The sequence below is a fragment of the Notothenia rossii genome (genome assembly GCF_949606895.1).
Source record: "Notothenia rossii genome assembly, chromosome: 4".
Classification (NCBI taxonomy): domain Eukaryota; kingdom Metazoa; phylum Chordata; class Actinopteri; order Perciformes; family Nototheniidae; genus Notothenia; species Notothenia rossii.
The window spans coordinates 51,855,247-51,879,562 of record NC_136902.1 but is presented as its reverse complement, the minus strand read 5'-3'; the positions used below and the strand labels follow the sequence as shown (position 1 = coordinate 51,879,562).

General features: G+C 39.3%; 1 protein-coding gene across 10 annotated transcripts; it reads right to left on the bottom strand.

Annotated features, from left to right (window-relative positions):
• Positions 1-361: 361 nt before the first annotated feature.
• LOC307037928 (uncharacterized protein) lies at positions 362-22,615 on the bottom strand. Of its 10 annotated transcripts, XM_079679148.1 has the most exons (8): positions 22,465-22,615; positions 14,743-14,808; positions 10,331-10,412; positions 8,192-9,041; positions 2,360-2,689; positions 2,091-2,184; positions 1,842-1,960; positions 362-1,495 (listed from the first exon to the last, which is right to left on the bottom strand). In XM_079679148.1, the coding sequence occupies exons 5-8, from the start codon at positions 2,550-2,552 to the stop codon at positions 1,287-1,289; spliced, it is 615 nt and encodes a 204-aa protein (XP_079535274.1). In that variant the 5' UTR covers positions 2,553-2,689; positions 8,192-9,041; positions 10,331-10,412; positions 14,743-14,808; positions 22,465-22,615; the 3' UTR covers positions 362-1,286. The 10 variants fall into 10 exon arrangements, 5 of the variants coding, with proteins under 5 accessions (XP_079535274.1, XP_079535277.1, XP_079535273.1 ...); XM_079679151.1 differs by lacking the exon at positions 2,360-2,689 and having other exon boundaries at positions 8,897-9,041; XM_079679147.1 differs by lacking the exon at positions 10,331-10,412.
• Between the last annotated feature and the right edge of the window lie 1,701 nt (positions 22,616-24,316).

Sequence of the window (24,316 nt, the reverse complement as noted above, 5' to 3'; positions counted from 1 at the left end):
ATATGTGATTAAAAATGCGATTAATTTCGATTAATTAATTACAAAACCTCTAATTAATTAGATTAATTTTTTTAATCGAGTCCCGGCCCTAATTTTAAATTGTATTCTGTAATGCTATATATGTATCCATAGAGATAATTTGCAACCTAAAATTATTATTTACTGTTTACAACATACAGAACCAGTTTGATTCTAATATATTGTACATACTCCTAATTTTTATGTTGTTAATGTTTAGTGGCACTTTAATGGCACCTGAATGGAATGAAACTCTGTTAGTAACAACATTACAAATAAATGTGATACTGCACTCTGAATTGTTGAGATAATCTGGGGGGGAAAGGACCATTAGACACACCAGTGGCAGCCAATGTGGGGAGGTTTATTAAAATGCATTAAGTTTTAAGTACAGTAGGCCTATATACATGTTTTACAAATGTAAAATCACTTTATAAGTCATACATGGTTATGTGTAACTCATTTGGGAACAACACTCTTACAGAGGTTTGTGAGGGCACCACATACAATAACAACATCATCTAGTATGTCAACCTGCGACAAAGGAATAACTGTTTGTAAAATCTTAAAGTTTTTCCACCGACCAATAACTCGCTCTACATGGATCCTCACACGAGAAAGTTGTCTAGATGTGTCCACTTCCTGTGCAGAAAGCTGCTTCTTTCCTTTTGTGAAATGAGGGATACGAAGGGTTGCACCATAGGCCGCAAGCTCATCTCTGATGAGAAATCCTCTGTCTGCTAAAACCTCATCCCTAGGCTCCAAAAGTTTGAGGAAACCTGACTCCTTAGTGATCTGCTTGTCTGAAACCCGTCCACCCCACCCAGGAGACAGAAAGGAAATTGCACCAGCTGGAGTGATGCCGATCAAATATTTAATGGTGTTGTTGTGTTTATAGTTTGACCATGTCTGGGCCCTGGAAGTCAGATTACTGGGTCTAGCTATGAACATTTCTGTGCAATCTATTATGCACCAGCATCTTCTAAAGTTGCGCTTGAATATTTTTGCCATATTTTTAAGTACTGGACCCTTACTTGGCCATTTAATGAGTGGCTTGAAGACCAAGGCCATAGCAGGGACCTAGCTCCGCAAAATATTTGATAAGGTGGTTTTTGATACCTGAAATCTATAAGCCAAGTCAGTATTACATAGGCCCAACCTTAATTTCATCAATATAATCAATAGGTGGTCCTCTACTGTAAGTTTGTTGTGAATTCTTTCTACGCTGCCCATCATTTTTGTAATCAGCCACTCAAAGACCACAGAGGTCAGTCCTGTGAGAAAATGTATTTTCCAATGTTGCACTTAACAGTGGTGTAGGAGAATGTAGATTTTTGCAGCTCCTCTTTCAGCTTTACATTTTCTGCTCGTAGTGTGTCAAACTCCTGTCGCAGGTTGACATATTCCTCCTGAAGTTGACTGTATCTCAGGTTCAGATCATCGTACTCTCTTTTTGGAACTGGGATATCCTCTTCAGCTTTAATATAGAAAAGTGAAAAATTAGCATGTGCTGCAACCAATGCAAACAAGTTCACAATTCAGGGGTTCTCACACATTTTTACCAATGAATTTTCAAAACTTTTCCATGAAAGGAGAGAAGATACATTATCGATCCCAGGGGGAGATTTTTCCTCTGCATTTGACCCATCCAGGGGCCAGTGTACACGTCACACACAGACATACATAGCAATTGGAGCAGTGGGCCTGGCAGGAGCACACACACACTAGGAGCACATTGACTCTTTCAGTGAGGGTGGGAACCCTGACAATCAATCAGTTAATTGTAAGATTATATATTCATATATTCATAAATATATTCATACCAGGACAATGGTCCATGCTGCATTCTTGTTCTGGATCCATGCTGCATTCTTGTTCTGGAGTTTCAGAAGTAACACGTTGATTTGCTGCAGTGTCAGCTCTCCTCCTTTTCCTATGGTACCTACAGTAACAGCAGAAATTCATAGTTAGACTAATCCATATCTCAAAACAACAGCTGTAGGCACCAAAGCTTATGCAAGAGAGGAAAACAAAACAAAAAACGACTGAGAGGATGTCAACTCTAATCTTACCTGTCCATCTTTGCATTTGGGTTCTGGCTTTGTTTTGTGTACATGAACACAGATGGCACAAAATCAGGACTACTAGAGTCCAATGATGCCTCGCCTGCAAAAATAAAACACAAACACATTTGTTTAGCCTATCAAGCTACTAGGCAAATCTAACGCCAGCTTATCAAACTTTAGCTGCATTTGATTATTATTCTACATCATACAGACAATCACTAATGTAAACAAGGCTTTCCCGTAAAATCAAAGAGTAGGCTAGATAACCTCATTACCTGATATAAAGTGGGCGCTGCAGACGCGAGCATTTTTGATTATGTCCTCATTCCAGTCCACACGTTTAATCGCCTGCAGCCACAGACGCCGCCGGTTGCTCTGAAATGGTCGTGGTCCTCTCGGAATCCTATAAAACTTTAGTCCGCCGGTGGAATAGCGATTCGTACAACCGTATACGCAACAACCAGACATGTTGATGCTTGGTACAGTTTGTAAATGCTTGCTAACCAGTTGCTACCTCGTCTTTGTCATTCAGAACTGCTTGAAAACACCACTTCCGTTGCCCACATGCGCGCGCAACTTTTTGATGACGTCGGCTGTAAAAGGGTCTATAGACAGCAAGGCAAATATGTTGGCGTTTTATTTTTACAATATCAATATCACAATATAAGCTTTACATCGATTACTCTTTGTCTTTATTTGGTGGTGGTTTTCAATAAATATGTGGATTAATTTAAATATTACATTCATACAAGCTGACTTGGAGTACTTTTAATCAAACCGTTGGCTCTTTATAAAAAATATGTGTATTATAAATTCTCAGTGTTTTTTGTTTCCTATGCTGCTTATATTTTCTAGGTAAATGTTGAGTTCATAACAACAACTCCATTGGAGACAAAGTTCTTGGCGCAGTTGGACAAACACTCCACCAAACTGCTGCAGGTCATCAGGAGCAGGGGAGGAGTTGTGAAACAGAAGACCACCGGGATCTTGCAGGTTTTGGATGAGGTATCTATGAATGAGTTTATCTGTGGGATCAGTGGCTGAATCGTCCTTTTTTTTGCGTTTGATTTTGATTTATAATATATATATATATATATATATATAAAATAAATAAAACTGTTCTTACTCAGACTGTGGACATCTCCATCAGAAGAGAATGCATCCTCAAATCTAATGATCTACCTGGGTGAACCTGTTGACCATCTCATCAAAGAATTCCAAGTAAGACCTCCTACTCACTCACAAGAAGTTTGTTCATAAAAGAAAAATAACATATTTGTACTGCATGCAAATAACTGCTTGGTTAGAAAGCTAGTCATTTGTGATGACCTCCTGAGCTTTCCTCTTGAGTCGACTGAACTGAGAACTTTCCTTTTTTCATCTATCCACTATAATCTTGTATTTTTAAAAGGTAGCTGCAAACTTGGGGAAACCTTTGCGCCTCAGGACTGTTGAACTACACTCTGTGGTCCTCATCCATTTCCCTTTTGTTTGCATGATATGCAGGACGCTTAGGCTGGAGAACTGGAGCAGGCAACAATGGCAATCTTTGTCATTGGGAAAGAGGATCAGTTTAATCGACACAAAGGCGTCAAGGTTCTCATCGAAGGAACAGAGGTCCTCAGCGGCTTGCCCTTGGTTGCGACAGCTTTTGCCATGCTCTTCGGGCTCATACACGCACTGAAGTTAAGATATCCGAAATAACTGCAATCCACTTTTGAAGTTGTGGAAAAAGTCCTGATGGAACTTGAGGGGAAAAAGATGAGCCCAAAAGTGAATAGACTGAGAACCCAACTGTTCATCCCAGAGTAGACACTTTGTTGCACTCACTCAGTTACCGTTGTTGGTAAGGTTTCTAAAACAAAGGTTTTATAATAATTATGCATTGTAAAACATTTGCGGAAAAGTGTTTGTGTTCAGAAGTTGCACTTACAGTATGACCGATTTTCACTGTAGAAGTTATGCATGTCTAATCGTTTTCAGAGATGTGTCTCACGCGTGAAAAACGCACGTTTTTTAATATGATAATGAGCCCCACCTTCTGTTTTGCATAGCCAGTACATTTAAAGTGTGTGCAACCAATCAGTGAAGAGTTAAGCCAGACTAAAGCAATCTGTTGATGAAAAGTTCCTGTAACCTACCCCATTGTGATATTTAGATAGATAGATATAAAGAATAATCACAATAATTAAATCTAAATCAAACATGTACAGAAAATAATATAAAGTATAAACATATCTACAGTCACAATTTCATTATTGTTATTCATACTTTCTGTTATGTAGTTTATTAATGTTCCCGTGCTTTCAGTTTCCATCCAGTAATATAATCACAATGCTATTTTGAGGGTGTGTTCAAAACAATCTATGTAATGCAACTTGCTGTACGTACTGCTACACCTACTATTGGGGAATCTGATGTATGTTGTAATGTTTGTGCCGGAGCCGCTTCATCCAAAACAGTACTCCGGTTAGAGAGATGACACCTGACGGGAAATACAGTCAATTGGTACACACTGTGAATATGAGTGGGAAAAATGTGTAATAAATGCTTTTTAGACAATAAGAAATATAAAGTTAACTCAACTAAAGTTGCTCAGTATTTTTGTATTGTCAATACTATTACTGCATAACTAATATCTCACATCTGAAGGTTTAAAGAAAAGGCAACTTAAAATAAAGATTGGTCTTTCAATACATTAGCTGGTTAATTTTGTCTTTCTAAATGTTTATCTAAAATCAAGTAGCTATAACTGGTACTTATCGTTTGAAGACTGGTTGAAGTCTGGTTATAATGCTGTTTGAAGGAGGCACACAGGAAAAAACACTAACTAGCTAATGTATCTTAGCTTGAATTAAATGTATTTAAAGTATAATAAAGTGACTGCAAATATGTATCACAAACTTTATTAAAACTTGTATTTCAGTCCACAAATACACAGAATAAAGAATACATTCAGGTCAATGTAGAAAAATAAGAAATACTTTAGTCCCCTCTGTCTTCCTATCATCAGTAGAGGAAAAATGTGTACACAAGATAGATATTAATTTTACTCCACAATTTCCTACCGTACTATTAAATAAGTCTGCACAGCTGAGGGGACACCTGTAACTCATTTCATGTGATTTATTCATTAAAAACTGTATTTTCAGAGTTAATCAAATGACAGCCACATTGTTACCTAAAGTGTCTCAAACACATTTAAGGAGTGCAATGCAACTGAAAGGTACACTAATAAAAGTAAAACAGTCAATTTCTTCAGATCAATCTGTATATTTTAATTCCAGAGCACATTTATTTGAAAGAAAAACAAGTGGTTCACACAACCAGCTTTGGCCTCTGAGGCAGCCATTACCTGATCTTAGACATGTTAATAAGTACCACAGTTATTAGTTGCAGTAATATGTGCCGCTTCCAAACATCAAACTCTTAGAAAAAAGACTTGTCCTTATTATCCACTGCGCACTTTTTTTTAAAGCAACACTGACAACTTGCGCCTGTGAGACATTTAATCTCTGAAAATGATTAGACATGCATAACTTCTACGGTGAAAATCGGTCATACTGTAAGTGCAACTTCTGAACACAACACTTTTTCGCAAATGTTTTACAATGCATAATTATTATAAAACCTTGGTTTTAGAAACCTTACCATGTAACAACGGTAACTGTGAGTGAGTGCAACAAAGTGTCTACTCTGGGATGAACAGCTGGGTTCTCAGTCTATTCACTTTTGGGCTCATCTTTTTCCCCTCAAGTTCCATCAGGACTTTTTTCCACAACTTCAAAAGTGGATTGCAGTTATTTCGGATATCTTAACTTCAGTGCGAATATGAGCCCGAAGAGCATGGCAAAAGCTGTCGCAACCAAGGGCAAGCCGCTGAGGACCTCTGTTCCTTCGATGAGAACCTTGACGTCTTTGTGTCGATTAAACTGATCCTCTTTCCCAATGACAAAGATTGCCATTGTTGCCTGCTCCAGTTCTCCAGCCTAAGCGTCCTGCATATCATGCAACCAAAAGGGAAATGGATGAGGACCACATAGTGTAGTTCAACAGGCCTGAGGCGCAAAGGTTTCCCCAAGTTTGCAGCTACCTTTTAAAAATACAAGATTATAGTGGATAGATGAAAAAAGGAAAGTTCTCAGTTCAGTCGACCCAAGAGGAAAGCTCAGGAGGTCATCACAAATGACTAGCTTTCTAACCAAGCAGTTATTTGCATGCAGTACAAATATGTTATTTTTCTTTTATGAACAAACTTCTTGTGAGTGAGTAGGAGGTCTTACTTGGAATTCTTTGATGAGATGGTCAACAGGTTCACCCAGGTAGATCATTAGATTTGAGGATGCATTCTCTTCTGATGGCGATGTCCACAGTCTGAGTAAGAACAGTTTTATTTATTTTGATATATATATATTAGGGCCGGGACTTTAACGCGTTAATTAAGATGAATTAATTACACAAAAATTAACGCATTTTAATCGCACTTATTTTTGCACCGCGGAACGTTTCTCACTGGATGAGTTTCAGGGGTACCGATTATACTGGAGCACCAACTAACGTTCATGACTTCAAACAACAACAAACCACAGTGAACAATAGTCAAACATGAACGAACAAGCTGATGAGACCGCTTTGGTTGGCCCCGTGGATGGGACATTTTGTTTTAAAAAACGAACGGATGGAAGCATCGATAAGAGCACGGTTGTTTGCAAAATTATGCAAAAAGGAATTTGCATATCACCACAGCACATCAAGCCTCAAGTATCACCTCAATGCAAAACATATAGTAGCTAGCCTGGAAGCTAGCGTGGACGTTAGCCCGACTCGGAGTACAAGGACCCACACCCAATTCGCGTTGATCAAACAGTGGCCTGTGCAACAGAGAGATTTTATTTTTCATCAGGATATTGGAAGAATAGGAGGGATTGAGGTCAATCACTGGCACTTTTTTATTTTATTTTAAATGGTACAGTACACTTTATGTTGAACTATTTATTATGTTGTTGGTGCAACTGGCACTTTATGTTGAACTGTTTATTGTTTTGGCCAAGGTTATTGAGAGAGTTGGACTGAAAAGTATTAGATTTTTTAAATCAACTGTTGGTAAATCAACAAAGTCTGTTATGGCCTCTGAAGCAACAGAGAGATATTTTCTAATAGTCAGGGTTTCCAATGTTCTGAATGTACTTGAAAGTATTGTGTTTTACTTAAAAAACAAAGTGTTATAGTTTACAGAAGGTCTACCTACCTATAGGCTACCTGAATCTCTGAAATGTACTATATTCCTAAATATGCTATTGCTACACTTTATGGCAAAAATTGCACTTTTCTGTTGGTCTTGGTTAAGTACCACCTTGAAAAAAATAAACAATGTTTTGTTGCTTAAGCTTATGTATTCAGTCATTATTCAATGTTATACTAAAATCCATGTGGAAAAAATTGCTTCTCACTGTTCTCAGGTCAAATATTTATATGTGATTAAAAATGCGATTAATTGCGATTAATTAATTACAAAGCCTGCAATTAATTAGATTAATTTTTTGGATCGAGTCCCGGCCCTAATATATATATATATATATATATATATATATATATATATATATATATATATATATATATATATTATAAATCAAACACAAAAAAAAGGACGATTCAGCCACTGATCCCACAGATAAACTCATTCATAGATACCTCATCCAAAACCTGCAAGATACCGGTGTTCTTCTGTTTCACAACTCCTCCTCTGCTCCTGATGACCTGCAGCAGTTTGGTGGAGTGTTTGTCCAACTGCGCCAAGAACTTTGTCTCCAATGGAGTTGTTGTTGTGAACTCAGCATTTACCTAGAAAATATAGCAGCATCGGAAACAAAAAACAATGAGAATTTATAATACACATTTTTTTATAAAGAGCCAACGGTTTGATTAAAAGTACTCCAAGTCAGCTTGTATGAATGTAATATTTAAATTAATCCACATATTTATTGAAAACCACCACCAAATAAAGACAAAGAGTAATAGATGTAAAGCTTATATTGTGATATTGATATTGTAAAAATAAAACGCCAACATATTTGCCTTGGCTGTCTATAGTTGTTAGTTAGGCTTACATCAAAATAATGACCTCTTCCATGTGAAAAAGTGCAGGCAACCGCTCCAAGAGGCCTTCAATGCTTGGCCTCTGATGCACTATTTCTTGTCTTCGGTATCCAAACGGCTTTGCCATCTTTTCTTTTATTGATTGCCAGTTGTTTCTTTTCTGTTGCTCTGCCAAAAGGGAAATTGTCTCTTGCTCCATGCTTTCTTGATTCTCACCAATCGGCAAGGATGGAAAATGGTTGGCCTCAGCTCGCCTGGCTCTCTTTAAATTCTTCGCAGGGTAGGACTCTTCTTGAGACTTGGTCTTCAACGAGTTCACAGCAAGCTCTGCAGATGATTTGAGCTCGGTGTCAGTCTAGATTGGTTCTTTGTGTACTCTGCATTTCCTCTCTGTAATTGACATTCTGTCTCATATGAGAAGACCGGGATTGGAAACACTTTAGGCCACCGCTGTGTTCTTAATGATTCCGAGGAAGAGCCGCTAAGTAGTACTGTGTCATCTGTATTCAGAGATCCAGAGGAGGAGTCTTCACTGTACAGTCCACTTGTAGGGGTACTATTTAATGGTATCTCAACTGGGTACAAGACCACAGTTGTAGAATCCGGGTCTAATTCGACAACTTTGATCACTGTTAAATCTTTAATCGCATGTGTAGATGTAAGATTAACAAATGTGTTCCCAAAATCAGTGTATTTGTACTGTAGCCTTATGTAACCTTCTAATCCACATGAACTCTTGACCTCCTCAATGAGCTCTTCCATTGAGTAGGGAATCCCATTTCGAAGCTCCAGTTTGACGCTGTTGTGGTCGCTCAAGATGATCAACGATCGAACAGGTGGTCCAATATCAGCCACGGCGCTCTAAGAGAAAGAGAGATGTGAAGAGGGAATTAATGAAATGCAGGTGTACACTCAATACATTCTTTCTTTTCAAATTGCATTGTGTTGTACTTTACAAAGTATTACATACAAAATTCATATATATATATATAAGGGCTGTCAAACGATTACAATTTGTAATCAGATTAATCACAGCTTAAAAATTAATTATTAATTAATCACCATTTGAACTATGTCCAAAATATGCCATTTCTTTATGTATATTGTTGTGGGAATGGAAAGATAAATGAAAGAAGGCGGGTATATCCATTTAACATACAGTATGTATTTTTATTATAACATTGTTCTGTGTGTCAAAATGAAAGACAGCCCACACACCTATCAATCATCAAACCGTGGAGTCTTAATTCATTACGTGTTGATTTCTATCAACACGTAATGTTGTATCGATGTATATAGAGATGTACTAGAGCAAAAGTATTCTCCGTCAGGACTTCCTGCAACAACACCACGCCGTTATCTTGATTCTGATTGGCCAGAAGACATTATCAAAGATGTTCTATTGAGAAGACGATCACCACGTGACAAAAGTTTTCAAAACCGTTTCTGGTCTTCGGTATTTCCAGACAAGTGGCTACTGAAATCAATCTTACTAACTGTTGTCTGTGCAATTTACTCGGCGGACTTTATTTTGCTTACTTTAACATAATTTTTCATGGTGGAACTAAGCCATTTCTTGGTATGGCTGTAGCCTACCCCAGCGCTGCCACTGGTGGGATGTATGGGGCGGGCCATTCTGCACATGCGTTAAATGCGTTAAATATTTTAACGCAGTTAATTCAAAAAATTAATTACCGCCGTTAACGCGAGTTTGGGATTTTGGGAGATGGCCCTGTGGGCCATCTAAGCTAATTTACAGATGGCCTTGAGCCCAATAGAGATTGCCCTTTAAAATGCGTGCGGACGAAATGCCACGAAGGGTTTGGGGGGCCTCCCCCTAGAACATTTAGATTTTTGCAGGTCTTAGATCTATGCTGTCTGGTGCATTCTCTAGACTGAATTATAAGATGAACCAGCACAATATTATATTGTACAATTTCAATTTTATTCTTAATTTCACTTATTTGTTTTTTCTTGTTTGTGTTTTCTCGCTTGCATGTCCTGCATAGCTATAAGAAATACTTAAGTTGTTGGTCAAGACACTTTCCTTTGTAAAAAAGTAGAAAACATTACATTCAGTTGTAACTGCCAAAACAAACATTATTTACACTATTATGGCCCCTGTTAAAAATGTTTGTAATGTTATCTACTGTAAGTTGGTCGAATGAATGCTTCCTCATCCGGAAGCTGACCGAGCAGACCCGAGCAGCAGTCGAGAAGAGCCGAGCGCATCTGCGAAGCATAGAAAATGGCGACGTCAGAGTTCCCGGGTTATGGCTAGAAAGGATCCGTCTGTAAATATGACGTCACATTCTCGTTGTAACTCTCGTTGTAATCGGAGCGGCTCGAAAACTCATCTACAGCAGTAACATGATGCAACATACACATTAATGCAGCAGCAATATTAATAGAGAAACATCAGACTTAATAGTAAAACACTGGAAGGGAACATTTTATTGCACCAGGAGCTATCTTGGGACTTTTACTGCGACAACGTTGACTTGCCTGTGAATAAAAAATAAACCATAGTGTTGGTGATCTACAGTGTTGTCATTCTTCTTTGAACACCAACAAGACTGCTAACACCCTATTTCAATAATCACTAGGGATGTAACGATATACCGAATATCGCGGTATCGCGGTAAATAAACTTCCCAATACCGTCGTGAGACTGACAAAATCTACCGCGATTTTAAAAAAATAATAATTTAAAAAATATATATTTTTTTTTTTAAACACTTCTTTTTTTCTAAACCTTTATTTAACCAGGTGGTCCCATTGAGATCATCGATCTCTTTATCAAGAGAGACCTGTCCAACATGGCAGCAAGTAGGTTACAACATGAAAATAAAACAACAGATAACACAAAAGGACATCGTATTTACAGGGCTAAATTTACACACCTAGAGACATTGACAAGTACCAACCATATATTTATATCTCGCCATGTCAATAAGCCTGGCGTTAGACTTTTTCGCTGTCCGTCATTTTGACGGACAGGATCGTAAAATATCCGTCATAATCCCTTATTACCTGTCGGGTCTGAACAGTTCACGATAGAGCATGCTCGTGAACTGTCAACGGGGGGGGGGGCGGTGTTATGCCGTGTGTGCATGCACCTCGCGGGACGCGCACAGCGTGAAGCAAAACCTCCCATACATGTATTGATCTGTACGGCAAATTACGGTTTGGGAACTATATCATTTCCTTTTGGAGGGCATGCATAACACGGCATAACACCAGAGCCTTGCTGTGGGGAAACGTTGGCGCTGTTCCGAGTTTGTTCTGATCTGTCAACATGACAGACTGCTTTCAGATTTTTCCGTCATTGTTAAATAAAATATTCGGTTAACGCGACCACTGGTGTCCCAGCAACATCAGTACCAAGCGAGAGAGTTGTTTCCAGAGCAGGGGATATTGTAAATGCCCAAACACCCCAGCTTACCTGGAAATGTGGACATTCTCATATTCCTAAAAACCTGTCTGATGATGCTGAGTGAGTGACTAGTGAGTTTGAGTTGAGTTACTTGAAAAACTAAAGTGAAACTTGATTTATTTTATTGCAGGGTCTGATTATTAAATGTCCTTGTTTATTTGTGAGATGCAGTGGCAAAAAGAAAATGCTTACTTTGTTTGGTAGTACCAGTAGGTACAAAAACACTGGTTTTCTTGTTCCAGTCTGTTACTGTCACTTTGTTTTTGACACTTTAAAATACTGCTATCCTACAAAAAGGCTGTAAAAATCAGATTTATTATGTAATAAAGAAACATTTTCCGAGTAAAAAAATGTTTTATTGAAAAAAAAAAAATTATGATTTTTTTTTCTTCCCTTTATTATTCAATATCGCGATAAATACCGTACCGTGGACTTGTTATCGCGATATTATCGTACCGTGAGTTTTTGGTATCGTTACATCCCTAATAATCACACTCCCTGTCATTGACATAATTAATAGATAGTTTAGCTTCTCACCATAATTTGCTGTGGCCAACTGATGTTAACGATCGTAACTGAAAGGCTGCCTGCCAAACGTAAACATTCAGCCACGTGACATTCAGCCAAACTCTCGCGAGAGTTTTACACAAGACGGATCCTTTCTAGCCATAACTGAGTTCTCGTTGGCCGGCAAAATCTAAATCTCTTCGGTCACAATAATTTCCCTTTAGCACAATACCGCTTCAGTTGCGCCACTTATGTGACAGACAAGAGTATGTGACAGACAAGAATAGTCAATTCTAATGTCTAACACTTAATGTGGAGAAAGAGATGTCCTGTATGGGTTGATTGTGCGTTGATCTGTTGGTAATGCCTCGGGGTTCCGGTGGGCATGTAAACAAATGCATAAGGCTATACTTTGTGGCCTCACCCAGTTGCATAGCGACACTTATTGTTTAGGTGTCTTTTAATAAGCAGGTAGTCCTATCATTAGCTAGAACTAGCTAGATCTGATCAATATGGACATAAACGCGAGTGAAGTCTAATCTGACGGGAGAGAGAGATCAACTGCTGCTGATGAGTCGACACGCATGGGAACTCTGCAGTAAAAGAAGATGTAGAACATATATTGTTACATTGTGACATCTATAAAGCGGAAAGAGAACAATTAAAGGCTAAAGTCTTAGTGGCAGAGAGGGAGTGGAGTGTGGTTGGTGTTTTGGGAACAAAAGGAGAGGGAGTAAAAGCTACCAGAAAGGCACTGTTTAAATTCTTGAGTGAAACTGGGGTAGGAAAAAGAATTTAACATTAGGTCAGGAAAGAACATAGATTTGTTTTGTTTTTTGTTTTGTTTTATTTACTTAATGGTTTTATTTATTTATTTATTTATTTTAATTTAATTTTGATTAGAACATAGGTTAATGAGTTGGAATGATGTGATGATGCATACTCATGTACAGTAGGTGGCGGTATGCACCTTTTAAGTTGTTTGCAATCCGCCAAAAGCAAGAGAAGAAGAAGAAGAGTCGACACGCAGCTCTGCATGCTCACATGCAGCGGTGAGCGGACAAAACACACACCTCAGGTTAGAATATCACACGTAGCTATTTTAATTACCTCTCAAACTACCGTAACTAGTTATAGATATGTTTAGTTTTACTGTCGGGTCACTCATTACTGGATCCGCGAGCTGCATGATACTGGCATAATAGATTGCCCGATCGGCCAACCAGCAGGTGAGGCTTCATAGCCCGAGCTAAATACTAGATGGCCCCGGGCCATCGGGCAGCCCTTAATGTCGAGCCCTGGTTATTAGCCGCATTCCCCCAACTGTATAGTCAGCCAATAGGTATGGATCAGTCAGTTCATTTGACTCAAGAAGTTCTACCTTCTTTGTAGGACACAGTTTCAGTTCATAGGCTCTGCAATGTTCCCTATACCATGCACTCAGCTTTCTGACGATGAAAAGCAGCTTATTCTTGATAACAATCATCTGGATTTTTTCCGTGAATTCCACGGTTTCCTATTGCAGCTTGAATGGGATTTGAAGTGCAAAGTTCAGTGGCCAACTCTTTCACAACTGATTCATCAACTTGGCAATTGCGATCTTGTAAGAAGTGGATTATAGTCTTTTGGGTAACTGGCACACAGGCAGTACCAATTAAATATTGCAGCTCTTCTAGAAGCTCATTCACAGCTGCACTTGATACAAGAAAATCATTTTCTAATTTAAGTAGGACTGAGGCAAGTTTTAATTAAAAATCTGTTGAAACTGTTGATTCTTCATCAGGAAGTTCTTCAGATGGCAAATCATCATTCGACTGATCAGTAGTACCCATTTCAAATTATTCTAAAACATCATACCCATCAACAATTCCAGGCTTTAAACCATTAACGGTACGTCTACACTACAGGCATCAAAAAATGCTTTCAACGCTTCGCCCATTCACTTGAATGGGGTGACGTAGAAGATTTTTAATTTTTCGCCGAACTGCATTGTGGGGAGCATGGCATGGCTTTGCAAGCATCACGAGCATCTATCGGCATCAAAAGTTGAACAATGTTCAACTTTTGAGGCTCGATGCTTGGCATCAGCCAATCAAATCCCGTTTATGCAAATCCCGCCAGTGCAAGCGCAGCCAATCAAACCGCGTGCAAGCTGGGAGAGCCAGACCGCAGTTCATTTCCTCATATTCCAAACGAGATATTACGGTAGCAAATCACCCGGTTCTTTACGACCGGAACTATTTACCGGGATACAAACCGGAGGAACCAGGCATGGAGGGAGGTGGCAGAGATAGTGGGTGAAACTGATAGTTTTTTCGCCTGTTTGGAGAGTTTATATCCAGTTTACTTCGTTTTAACATTGCTATTGCTTTGTATGTCGGGGGCGGGAGATTCATGTGATTGGTTGCTCGCAAAAAATCGCCAAGCTTCAGACACGCCCAGCTTCAAGATTTTTTCATGCCTGTAGTGTAGACGGGCCGTAAGTGTATGTGAGGTATGCTTTCTCCATTTGTGAGTATTGAAAGCTCCGTAATGATTTGTTTTTTATGAGCAACCAGAAAACATACAATTTACAAATTCATACCCTCATGACATTTTTATTTATTTTTTTAAACTTACCACAAGCAATGCCCATTCACAGGATCATCCACATGGGTAGAACAGTAGGAATAGATGGCTGATTCCCTGAAGTTTAAAAGAGAAAAACTTTCATTAGTATTTAATTAGCCCTCAAAGTGACAAAGCTACAAGAAGATCACTGACATATTCAAAATATATCAAACATTAAACTTAAATTCGTTACTCAAAGCCTATACTTTATTTTAGGACAGTGGTCAACATTTTGGTGATGTAAAAATATAAAGACACAATGTTGTAAACTAAAGTTACATTTACAATATCTTTATCAATTGAACTCGAAAATTAAAATATAAGTCGCTCGTCAATATGATAGAAGCCCACTTACTCTGTCCTTAAATTGACGTTTAACACCAGAATTTCTACCCTGGTAATAAATACAAATTCAGTCTTATCTATTTATTAACAATAGAAAACATGCAGCCCGCCTGTTCATACTGTTTACAGGCCACCAAGCCTCAGTTAAGAAAAGGTAAAGTTGATACTTAATGTTTGTCTGAGTATATCTACCTTTGAATCTGGCCATGACTCATGCTGGTAGGCCGCTAACGCTAGCATGCTTTATTCAGACATTGACTTAAGCCTTTAGTCCAGTGGTCACCAACCTTTTTAAGCCCAAGATCGCAGACCTCGGCCTAGGTGAAAGGCGAGATCTATCTATTGCAGAATTGAGTGAAAAAGACGGCCCAGGCAATGCTTCCAATTTGAGGCTTTTTATATAGGCTAATTGCATCTGAATTACAGTTACAATGAAGGCTCCATAATCAGCTCACGGCATATAGGCAGGGGTAAAGTGCTATTGGGGGGCGGACCTCACCTCCTCTAGGGGGGTCCTCACCTCCTCTAGGGGGGTCCGGGGGGATGCTCCCGGGAATATTCTTTTTTAAATATTGAAGTTGAAAGCATCAATCTGGTGCACTTTGAGAGCAACATGAAGAGATCTATGGATACCTCTCTCAGCACCCATATGAAACAGAACTGTAAACAGATTTTCTTTTTCTTTATGGATATTTTACAAATCACTCCCCTTTTAAACTGTATTCTTGTTTTACTGACATACTGTATAGTAGGCTATTTCATATCTGTTTTTCATTTATTCTCTTATTGTTTGTATGACTATAATGATCATATGAAGGTGTGCCGCGGAAATAATCTTTTGAATAATTTGTGACAAAACCGTTCTAAACACTCAGAGAGTCCTTTAGCTCACCTTAGCCCCTCAGTCTGACAGGAGAGGACTCTCCTCCAGCTTGTTGTGGTAACAGCTCCTTATGTCCGTTAGTTAGTTAGTGCAGCTAGCTAACCAGATGCTAACATCACGGTCCCCGCTAGCACCGGTCCCTCTCTCTCCCTCTCTCCGTCCCTCTCTCCCTCTCTATCACACTAAATGCGCTATAGAGAACCGCATTGACGCGTCGTAAAACCCGGAAGTAAACTTCTTCCGGTTCCTTCGCAAAAAAACAATGCAAATTCTCCATAGGATTTGGGAAAATAGCTCGAAATAAGGTCTGTGGTTGACACACATTTAAGAGAGGGATCACGTTTTGTTCAACCGGATAATCTCCACATGTCAACCCTACTTTTATAATTTTTGAATCATAAATCTAGTCGCCAAAAGCGAAATGCTAACGTTATGCTATAAACAAACTACAAGCCAGTACAGCAGCAGGGTCGCACGACTTCAACGTCACCCCAACTTAAGATCGTTTCAACTGACTTGCACTGAAACTGCACTTTGAACACTTTAAATATATTAACATTTTAAACTGTATACCCTGGTTATCTAGGCCCGTTTTGTTTAATGTATACCACGTTTATCTAGGCCCTTTTTGTTTTATGTATACATGTCACACTGTGGGAAACGATATTTCGATATTTCCTGATGTATAACACATGTAGAATTTGACAATAAAGCTGAATTTGACTTTCGCATGCTTGCATATTTTAACAGAGCTTTTCACTGAATTTAACTAGAAGTCATGGCTGTGTCAATTACCAGTCTGATATCGTTTTACAAAGATGACAAGAAGAGTGTAGATAGAGGAGAGAACCACTACAAGTCAGGACACGTAACAGTGCAGCCTAGATGAAGGTGTGCTTACCGGTGTTGTCAGGGCTAGCATGAGGGACAAGGTTTATAGTGTCGGTGAGTAGTGATAGCAAGAGTACCGTTAACCTTTTAAGACCGAGTTAATTTATTCACATTAATTCCCATCAACAAATCAATTGTATGTGTCACATGAAATCTTTATTAGGCAAGGCAAGGCAAGTTTATTTATATAGCACTTTTCAACACAAGGCAATTCAAAGTGCTTTACAAAAAATGAAAGACATTAAGAAAATGGCATTTAAAATCAGTCATTAAAAAGAAAAGCTAATAAAATAAACATTAAAAGAAAAAATACATGGATAAAAGTTACAGTGCAGTCTAAGATATGAATAGTTCAATTAAAAGCAGCGACAAAAAGAAAAGTCCTCAGCCTGGATTTAAAAGTAGTAAGTTGCAGCGGACCTGCAGGTTTCTGGGAGTTTGCTCCAGATATTTGGAGCATAATAACTGTACGCTGCTTTACCATGTTTAGTTCTGACTCTGGGGACAGAAAGCTGACCCGTCCCTGAAGACCTGAGAGATCTGGATGGTTCATAATTTAGCAGGAGGTCAGAAATGCATTTTGGTCCTAAACCATTCAGTGCTTTATAAACAGCAGCAGTATTTTGATATCTATTCTTTGACACACAGGAAGCCAGTGTAAAGACTTCAGAACTGGAGCGATCTGATCCACTTTCTTAGTGTCAGTGAGGAACCAGTGTAAAGACTTCAGAACAGGAGTGATGTGATCCTCTTTCTTAGTGTTAGTGAGGACTCGAGCAGCGGTGTTCTGAATCAGCTGCAGCTTTCTAATAGATTTTTTAGTGAGACCTGTGAAGACACCATTGCAGTAGTCCAGTCTACTGAAGATAAAAGCATGGACACATTTTTCCAAATCCTGCAGTGACATTAGTCTTTTAAAACTAGATATGTTCTTTAGGTGATAGTAAGCTGATTTAGTAACTGTTTTAATGTGACTGTTGAAACCAATAACAAATTTAACCCACTGACAAGAGAGCCCAACTCCGAAGATCGTGACTGGCTGAGGGACAGACTCGGGGGCAGGTTCTCAGGAATTTCTTGGCTTCTCTCCCCCGAGCCAGAAGAGGAACACTACAGCTTGGAAACACTTACTGTTCCTGAAATTATCAAATCTGTTGGGCATCAGGGACCTGAGGCAATTGTGGCAAGCATGGCATTGTCTGAAGAGCAACAGAGGGCAATTCAGGTGGCTACCACTGGTCAGCGAACCAACCCAAACTGGCATTTGTTCAGGAAAGGAAGGTTGACTGCCAGCAACTTTGGAGCTGTCCTGAGGTCAAAGCGTGTGACTGCTTCCTTTATTGCCAGGGTGCTAGGGCAACAACAGGCCCTTGATGGTGTTTTGTCTGTACAGTGGGGGACTATGAATGAATGTGAGGGCGTCAGGGCATTCACCACTGCAACTCAGATGCAGGTCCATGAGTCAGATTTGTGGCTCTCCCTATCAGGATTGTTGGGGACATCTCCGGATGGTCAGGTAGGGTCTTCCGCTGTGCTGGAGGTAAAGTGTCCCTACGGAGCCAGGGATATGACAATTAGTGAAGCATTGCAAATCAAGGGCTTCTGTGTCAGTAAGGAAGGAGAAACATTCAGCCTGCGTTAGGAACATCCTTACTGGCACCAAGTGCAAGGTCAGCTTCACCTCACTGCAAGGAAGAAGAAATAAAAAAATTGTGAATTGTTTTTAATTTACATTTACTCGCCTTTGCAATGTTGTGGTTGTTAGAGTGTTAGGTTTCCTGTCAGCTCATCTGTTGGGAAGATATAAAATATAGTTTCATGGAAGTCACACCGTCACATATACTGTAAGAGCATTAAGACATACAGTACATAGGCTAAAACAAAACATCTAAAGATATAACCTTGCACTTTGATAAGTCTCGTGAACATTTTCACTATTTTGACATTTTTATAGATGAAAATTGAACTAAAGAAATAAATGGTAGATTAATCCATATTGAAAATAGGTGTCAGCTGCTACACTAATTACAGGACTGTCTCAGAAAATTAGAATATTGTGATAAAGTTCTTTATTTTCTGTAATGCAATTAAAAAAACAAAAATGTCATACATTCTGGATTCATTACAAATCAACTGAAATATTGCAAGCCTTTTATTATTTTAATATTGCTGATTATGGCATACAGCTTAAAAAAACTCAAAAATCCTATCTCAAAAAATTAGAATAGTTCCTCAGACCAAGTAAAAAAAAAAGATTTATAACAGCAAAACACAATCAAACATTTGAAAATGTCCATTAATGCACTCAGTACTTGGTTGGGAATCCTTTTGCACGGATTACTGCATCAATGCGGCGTGGCATGGAGGCAATCAGCCTGTGGCATTGCTGAGGTGTTATGGATGCCCAGGATGCTTCAATAGCGGCCTTTAGCTCATTAGCATTGTTGGGTCTGGTGTCTTTCAGCTTCTTCTTCACAATACCCCACATATTCTCTATGGGGTTCAGGTCAGGGGAATTTGCAGGCCAATCGAGGACAGTAATGCCATGGTCAGTACACCAGTTACTGGTGGTTTTGGCACTGTGGGCAGGTGCCAGATCATGCTGGAAAATGAATTCCTCATCTCCATAGAGCTTTTCAGCAGACGGAAGCATGTAGTGCTCTAAAATCTCTTGGTACACAGCTGCATTTACTCTGGGCTTGATGAAACACAGTGGACCAACACCAGCAGCTGACATGGCTCCCCAAACCATCGCTGACTGTGGGAACTTCACACTGGATTTCAAGCAACTTGGATTTTGCTCCTCTCCAGCCTTTCTCCAGACTCTGGCGCCTTGACTTCCAAATGAAATACAAAACTTGCTTTCGTCTGAAAAGAGGACTTTGGACCACTGTGCAACTGTCCAGTGCTTCTTTTCCTTAGCCCAAGTCAGACGCCTCTTCCGTTGTCTTGAGTTCAGAAGTGGCTTGACCATGGGAATACGGCTATTGTAGCCCATTTCCCGGACACGTCTGTGAACAGTGACTTTTGATACCTGGACTCCAGCTTCAGTCCACTGTCTTTGAAGCTCCCCCAAATTCTGGAAGCGACTCTTCTTCACAATGCTGTTAAGGCTGCGGTCATCTCTCTTGGTTGTGCAGCGTTTCCTGCCACATTTACCCCTTCCAACAGACTTTTTGTGGATGTGCTTTGAAACTGCACTCTGTGAACAGCTTGCTCTTTGAGAAATTTCTTTTTGTGTCTTACCCTCCTGATGGAGGGTGTCAATGACGGTCCTCTGGACAGCAGTCAGATCAGCAGTCTTCCCCATACTTGTGATTTAGTTTACTGAACCAAGCTGAGTGTTTTTCAAGGCTCAGGAAACCCTTGCAGGTGTTTCGAGTTAATTAGACGATTCAAGTGATTCGTTGAACACCCTACTAGTATACTTTTTCATGATATTCTAATATTTAGAGGTAGGATATTTGAGTTTTCTTAAGCTGTATGCCATAATCAGCAATATTAAAATAATAAAAGGCTTGCAATATTTCAGTTGATTTGTAATGAATCCAGAATGTATGACATTTTTTTTTTTTTTAAATTGCATTACAGAAAATAAAGAACTTTATCACAATATTCTAATTTTCTGAGACAGTCCTGTATAATAGTTATATTTCTTAATTAATTAAGATAAGATATTACTGTATTGATCCCAATTTGGGAAATGTTTGTGTTGCAGCAGCATAACAAGAAAAACAAAATATAAGTTATTATATATACAAAAGTATGTGAAGGATGGAATATTAAATTGAATATAAATGTACATGTGATTTTACGTCCAAGAGAAGCTATGGAGCAGAGAGTTCTCTGCCAGCCAGAGGTGATTTGTTATTAGTTCAATATGTCAAACTGATTTCCCTGACTACAATCTTTAGTTACATGGTGAAACGTTATGCTGCTTGTACTAATAAGACTTATCATATAAGCCACACAGGTTTTAATAGGATGTATTCATTATCTTTACTTATGTTGCGGTCTTTTCAGCTTTGCCATCTCTATAACGGCGATACAGTCACTACCCATTATTTACATTTCACCGTGACATGGACAAAAATGTAACGTCAGCTTACCTCATGGCACGAATCCAGACTCTCCTTTGGAAAACATTGGCCGGGAAACGATAGAACAAGCACGTTTCATGCGAAGACCTGTGGCTGCAACCCGGAGCAAAGCAACAAACCATTGCATAGCTAACTAGTAGCGCTAGCTTTAGCTAACGTTAGCCAACGAAACGAACTGCCAAGTAAAATTGGAAAACACTGGTAATTAATTATTCTATAATTTGTAAAACTACGGTGTTAAAAACGACAATTTCAAAAATACAGATTCTAATGGTCAGATATAGATATACAGATACTAAAGATAGGCAGGTACTTGCTTTCAAGCACAACACAGGGGAAAACAAACTTAGCGGGAGTGTTTACGTGTTCGGCGTAATGACGTACAACGGCCTCGACAATTTCTGTAGTCCTATTCAGCCATTCGGTAACAACCATCGTTTTTCAGACACGCAAACTCTTCAAAAATCCCCACTGCTGATGTATTTAATGTCGTAGAACAAAACGTCAATTACCTCTAAAATTTGTGTCAACCACAGACCTTATTTCGAGCTATTTTCCAAAACCCTATGGAAAAAATGCATTGCTTTTTGAGGAAGGAACCGGAAGTGCTAAAAATGCTAACTTACTTCCGGGTTTTAAGACGCGTCACTGCGGTTCTCTATTGCCACACACACACACACACACACAGAGCCGAGCTTGAATGACACAAGCACACGTGTATTTCCATGCAACTCTCTGATTGGTGTGGTGTCTTGCCTTTGTTGCGTTCAGTGAACACGGGAAATTACATTCTTGCCGTTGTCTCTTGTGTCATGATGAGGTTCACGTAAAGCACGGTTAATGTATTATATTATTGAGGTGTCTCAAATATACGTTAATCAAGTGGCACCTGCTAACGGGGTGGTGGATGATAGGTTTACATCTAAAAATATATTTTTCAAATATTATTTTAATTTAATTTTTCTTTTGTTACTTTTTTTTTTTAACGGTCCGCGATCAACCCGCACCACACTCCCGATCGACTGGTTGGCGACCACTGCTTTAGTCGAATTGGAGTCATGGGTGGGTAGTGTTTTTACAGTCCACTGGCTCAGTTAAGAACATTTAACGTTACAGTTAATGTTGTGTTGAGAAATATATGCTCTGCTGAGTGTTCTTCACTGGATAATGCGTGGTCTGAATAAAGCATGCTAAACGTTAGCGCAAGCTTTTACGGCCTACTCAGTCAGAGTCACGGCCAGACACACGTAGGCTAACGTTTCCCATAAATAACGTTACATTTTCTTAACTGAGCTACCGGACTGTAGTAACGTTAGCCACCCATAACTCCAAGCGGGCTAAAGGCTAAAGCTAATGTCTGAATAAAGCATGCTAGCGTTAGCTTATAAGGGCTATCAACAGCCGGTAAGAGTCACAGCCAGAGTAAACGGAAGATATACTCAGACAAGCGTTAACGTTTCGGTATGTGAAATTATATTATATATATATATATTAACATGAGTTTATCCTTACCAGTATCACATGTGCTCGTTTTCCAAGTGTCAAAGGCTGGATAGAAGCGGATGAAGTCTGCTGGTTACGACGGTTACCTCTTTCACTAACCGATCTGCCCACATGATCTGGCCCCCTGCCCGATCTGTACTGCGCATGTGCGAGATGGACAACTACACACGGCAACCCAAATGGGACACTTGACACAATGGCCTTTGGCAAAGCAGCAAAAGAACACCCGACAATATTAATCTGAACGAGAGAGGTTAGTTAATAGTTAGTTAGATTAGTTATTGTTATTACAACGTGACTTCATATTACCACGTGACTTCTCTATTATTTAACAACTCTTTTTATTGGGTTCTTTTCTTTTGGGTTAAGTAGATTTTCAGAATAAGTGAGAAATGGATTTAACTTCTGTTAGACAGCTATCATGCTGAATCAGTTGTCCCTCCTCCTGGTGCCAGGACAAATAGATCCATCTCTAGGCTCAGCAGCCCTGTTCCCCCATAAATGTTATATTTTCACAGCTCAGTGTCAGTAAATATTGTGCAGTTAGTTTTGGACTACAAGATAGATGCAAGCCTGTACAGGTAGTTATTTGAAGCATAAATGAGTCGATTGGGTTCTGGAGGTGTGGTTAAAGCAATTGTGCTTGGTTGGCGTGGCCTGGGCCTGGTAGTGGGGCCCAATGTGATATATTTTCATGGGGCCCAAAATCCCTGGTGTGTATGGCCAGAGGGCAGGACCTATAAACACATGTACTACCCAATAGCATAGTTCCATCCCCTGAAGACAAGGAATGTGTCATAGTAGAAATTTGCAGCCCAATGAAAGAAGGAAGCATAAAGCTTGTACATTTCTATAACCCGTGTAAAAATCTTCACATTGAAACTTTACAGACAATAGCAGGGACGAGTCATAGAAGGGAAGTGTGGTGTGGTGATTTCAATGCTCACAACAGCCTATGGGGAAGCATTCAAACAGACAGTAATGGGGATGTTGTAGAACAAATGTTAGAGGAAAGATCACTGTTTTGCCTTAATGATGGACAAAAAACAAGAATAGACGTGAATAGGGGGACACAATCATGTTTGGAACTCACACTTGTGACGGATAGTTTAGTTAAATCGTGTGAATGGAATGTAAAAGTGACTGTACCATAGGAAGTGATCATAACCCAGTTTTCACTATCATCAACACAAACGTATGTAGACAGGAAGGGAGTGTATTTACCAGGTGGTGCTTTGGTAAAGCAAACAGAAATGTAGACTTTGCTGTAAGGAGTCAGCACAATTGTTAGCATTAGAAGGAAGTATAGAGGAGTGCTCAAATCAAATCACAATGCACATTAAAGAAGCAGCAAATACAACTATATCAAAAATAACAACAGACGGTAGGAGGAAAGGGGTGCCGTGGTGGAATGAGGAATGTAGCAGAGCTATTAAAGAACAAAACAAGGTATTCAGTAACTATAGACCCATAGCATTAACATCACACTTGTGTGAATGGATGGAGAAGATCACATATAGACTATCACATGTCTTAGAACAAAGAGGGGTTTCGCAAAGGAAGATCCACAATATGCTTTGGTTAGAGTGAGCAATGAGGTGGGAATACAGTGTAAAGACAATGAAAATGAAAGAGGTTATGGCAATAGTATATTTTGACATTGAACAGGCTTATGACTCTATGTGGAGGGATGGGTTACTCATCAAATTAAGTGACAGGTAACAGTAACAGTGGCAGTAACAGGATCATGGCTCAGACAGGAAATTCAGAGTTCAAGTAGGGGCAGAGGTTTCGAAAGAGTTCAATATATAAAATGGTATTCCCCAAGGGAGTTCAATCAGCCCGATATTATTTAACATTA